Source organism: Temnothorax curvispinosus, unplaced genomic scaffold (genome assembly GCF_003070985.1).
Source record: "Temnothorax curvispinosus isolate PA1 unplaced genomic scaffold, ASM307098v1 QBEX01009019.1, whole genome shotgun sequence".
NCBI classification, from domain to species: Eukaryota; Metazoa; Arthropoda; class Insecta; order Hymenoptera; family Formicidae; genus Temnothorax; species Temnothorax curvispinosus.
Window position 1 is genome coordinate 1 of NW_020218799.1, and position 3,132 is coordinate 3,132.

General features: G+C 31.1%; 1 protein-coding gene across 1 annotated transcript; it reads left to right on the top strand.

Moving 5' to 3' along the window:
• Nucleotides 1-251: 251 nt before the first annotated feature.
• Nucleotides 252-1,031, top strand: LOC112458612 (trihelix transcription factor GT-4-like; the record flags this gene model as incomplete). Its single annotated transcript, XM_025022346.1, has 2 exons — nucleotides 252-826; nucleotides 951-1,031. Coding segments are annotated over 2 exons (656 nt in total), but the record flags the coding sequence as incomplete, so codon positions are not given.
• Between the last annotated feature and the right edge of the window lie 2,101 nt (nucleotides 1,032-3,132).

The following is a 3,132-nucleotide window of genomic DNA, read 5'->3' on the forward strand; positions in this document are numbered from 1 at the left end:
AGTTGTTTTTAATTGTTTTCTGATTTAATAACTTATTTCTCAAATAATATATTTATTGGTGAACAGGTGAGACTTCAGTGCCAGAAACAGAACTGTTGTTCGATGAACAGCCGTTGTAAATTCTGAAGAAAATAAAAAGTCAACAGTTAACATCTCTGGCAAGAAAGGTACGCATTTTTTTATATTGTAATTTTTTTCTTCTTATGCACTTTGTCTGCTTTATTCATTACCAATTCTTTTTTTTGCCACAGGTGCAGCGTCATGGAAAGATGATTATGCCGTTAAAACTCTCATTGACGAATGGAGAGGACATGAGAGCTATTTCAAGAGCACTACCATTACTAACAAAAAAGTCTGGGAAATGATAGCTAGCAAGTTAAAAAAAGAGAACTCATTCTGGAACTATACCGGACAGCAATGTGTAGACAAATTTAAGGACCTTAGCATACACTATGTAAAAGCTAAAGATCAGAATGAGAAGGGCAGTGGTCTTCCAGTTGCTACATGCAAGTTTCATAACGAAATGGATGATGTTCTTGGCGATAAGCCAGCTGTGAAGCCTGTGTCCATAGCTTCAACACTAAAGAGGCGTAATGAATTTGATACTCAGAACTGTTCAAATGCATCTTCTGTACTCATAGGCAGCAGTAAAGGCGACAGTGAGAATGGATGTATTTTTACTCCTAAATCTAAAAAAAAGAAAAGTATTACTGAAAAAAACATCGAAAGACTACTTACCATAAGAACAGAGGAATCTAAGAAAAAAGAAGAGGCGCAACAGAAGAGGCACATTGAACGTATGGAGCGACAGGATCGTGCCATTGAGGTTTATCAAAGTGCAATGAACCGACTCCTAGAGAAGTTATAGGAGTTGTAAGTGGTGTATAGTTCTTCTCTGTTTTGGCAATGTGCATTATTTTCTTTAATTCTTTTCTCGTTTTTTGTTGTAGAGTTCCATATTATTGAAGCACTTGACGCTTCCGTTGGCTACTAGAGAAACCAAGAAGGTCTATGACCAAAAATTAAATTAATGTATGATTTCGTTATTTGATACAGTTCTCCAGCTAGTCTGAGATGATTTCCGTTTATTGTGCAATTTTTGTTTTGTTCCTAATTTGCATTTACTCTTAATAGCACTCTTATTATTATTTAGTAGTATTCTTTTTTTTCTATATTAATCATTAATAGTTTAAGTACTTCAGTCTCTTAAGTTGTAAAAAATCAAACTCACATAATTGTGTGAAATTAATTGTATATAATTATAGAAAGGTTTGATTTTTTAAGGGTTGGTCCTACCTCAAATATTTTTAAGATTTTTTTTAAATATTGTCAACTTATGTACCTCCTATATTTTTATGTTAAAAGTATAAAAGAATTTAGACATGATTTAATAGTAAGAATGTAGGATATTAATTATCATACAAAAGATATAGGAGTTACATTTTTTTGTGATTGATGCTACCTCAAGTATTATTGGGGTTATTAGATTCTTTGCATATGTTGTCAATTCAGGTATTTAATGTGATTTAATGATTAAAGACTGAGAAACACTTTGAGTTATGTTAACCCTTAAACACATACTGTCCAGTCAGTACATAACATGGGTATACCATACCCGACTCGCGTATTTCAACTGTAACTTTGCGTCTTGTGCATCAATTTTAACTTCTTTTTTTTTAAATTGTGTGCTAGACTGTAAGGAAGAAGACCATGTAAATTATATTGTGATTTAACGTTTATCTTCAAAGATATTTGCAAATAAGTCGAATGAAGTAGTAAGCAAATTGTGCAAAAATCACTTTATCTTTAAAAATTCATAATTTAAAAAAAAACCGATAAAGACATTTCATAAACGGATCTTAAAAGTACAGAAATGATAGTATATGAAAAAAAATACGTCATAATTATTTGTTCCAAAAAGTATAATTATTTGACATGGTGAACTTGGACAATTTTTAACTTTTTTGGAGCATTTCAATCACGTGAAAAAAAATCCTGTAATTCTGGAATTAATTTATAAAAACTTTTAAGACTTTATGTCTAGTTTTTGCGATTGATAAACATAATTTAAAAGTTAAATTTGGCTTTAAAAATTTTACAACAACAAACTGGTGGATATAAGAACCATACATATATTTAATTATTTTATAGAAATAGGTTAAAAATAATTTAAAATTACAATATAATTTTTTGAAAGTAATTTATTTTTATAAAAAAAAATGTATTATACCGAACAGTGAGTACATATTTTTGCCCTGTGTACTTTGTACATTGGCAATTCGCATTTCAAACATTTGTACATCGTATAAATGAAATAACATAACTTGAAATAATCCGTATTGTAAGATTATAACCTCAAATTATTTGATACATTGCGGTAAATAAATAAAATAAAATATCTCAAAAAATTTCACTAACACATAAAGTGGGTATGGCATACCCGAAACAAACTTTCTTACTTTTTTGCTCGGCTTCTACGGCGAGTTTGACGCTGTTTCAAATTCGACGTTCAAGACAAAACCTCAAAGTTTTTTTACACGCCCATACCGGACCGCTACCGTCATCCGTTTCGAAATGGCATGTGATTAAAGAACCGACCGGGTATGGCATACCCAACATATGTGTTTAAGGGTTAAGGATATATATATTTTTTATAATATATAATTTTAAATATTAGTATAATTTGTGTGCACATACCTTATAAATAAATACGGTAATTGTTTAGATGGGGGGGGGACCACCTTTGATGACCTTGATATTTTAGTATATTGTCAAGGTCACCCTCTTGAGTGACCTTCATAAGGTTTTAGCCCGCGCTCGTTATTCGTTAAAAAGTTATTAACAAAAAATGTTTCGAAAATATAGCAGTTATTTTAAGTACTGAGAGGCATAAACGACTAATATTACGTTTTTCTTTAAAGCAGAGAATACTTTATTTCGCGAGAAAGTCGCTGCTTTACCAAAACACAACATTTAAAGTAGTAAATTGTTGATAAATTGAAGTCTTTTTGTTAAAGCAGAGAATACTTACATGGGTTAGATGACGCGCTTTAAACAGTTGAATACTTTTAAAGCGCGTCATCTAACCCATGTGGCATCTCGCATATTAACTTTCTACGCATGAAAAGTTCA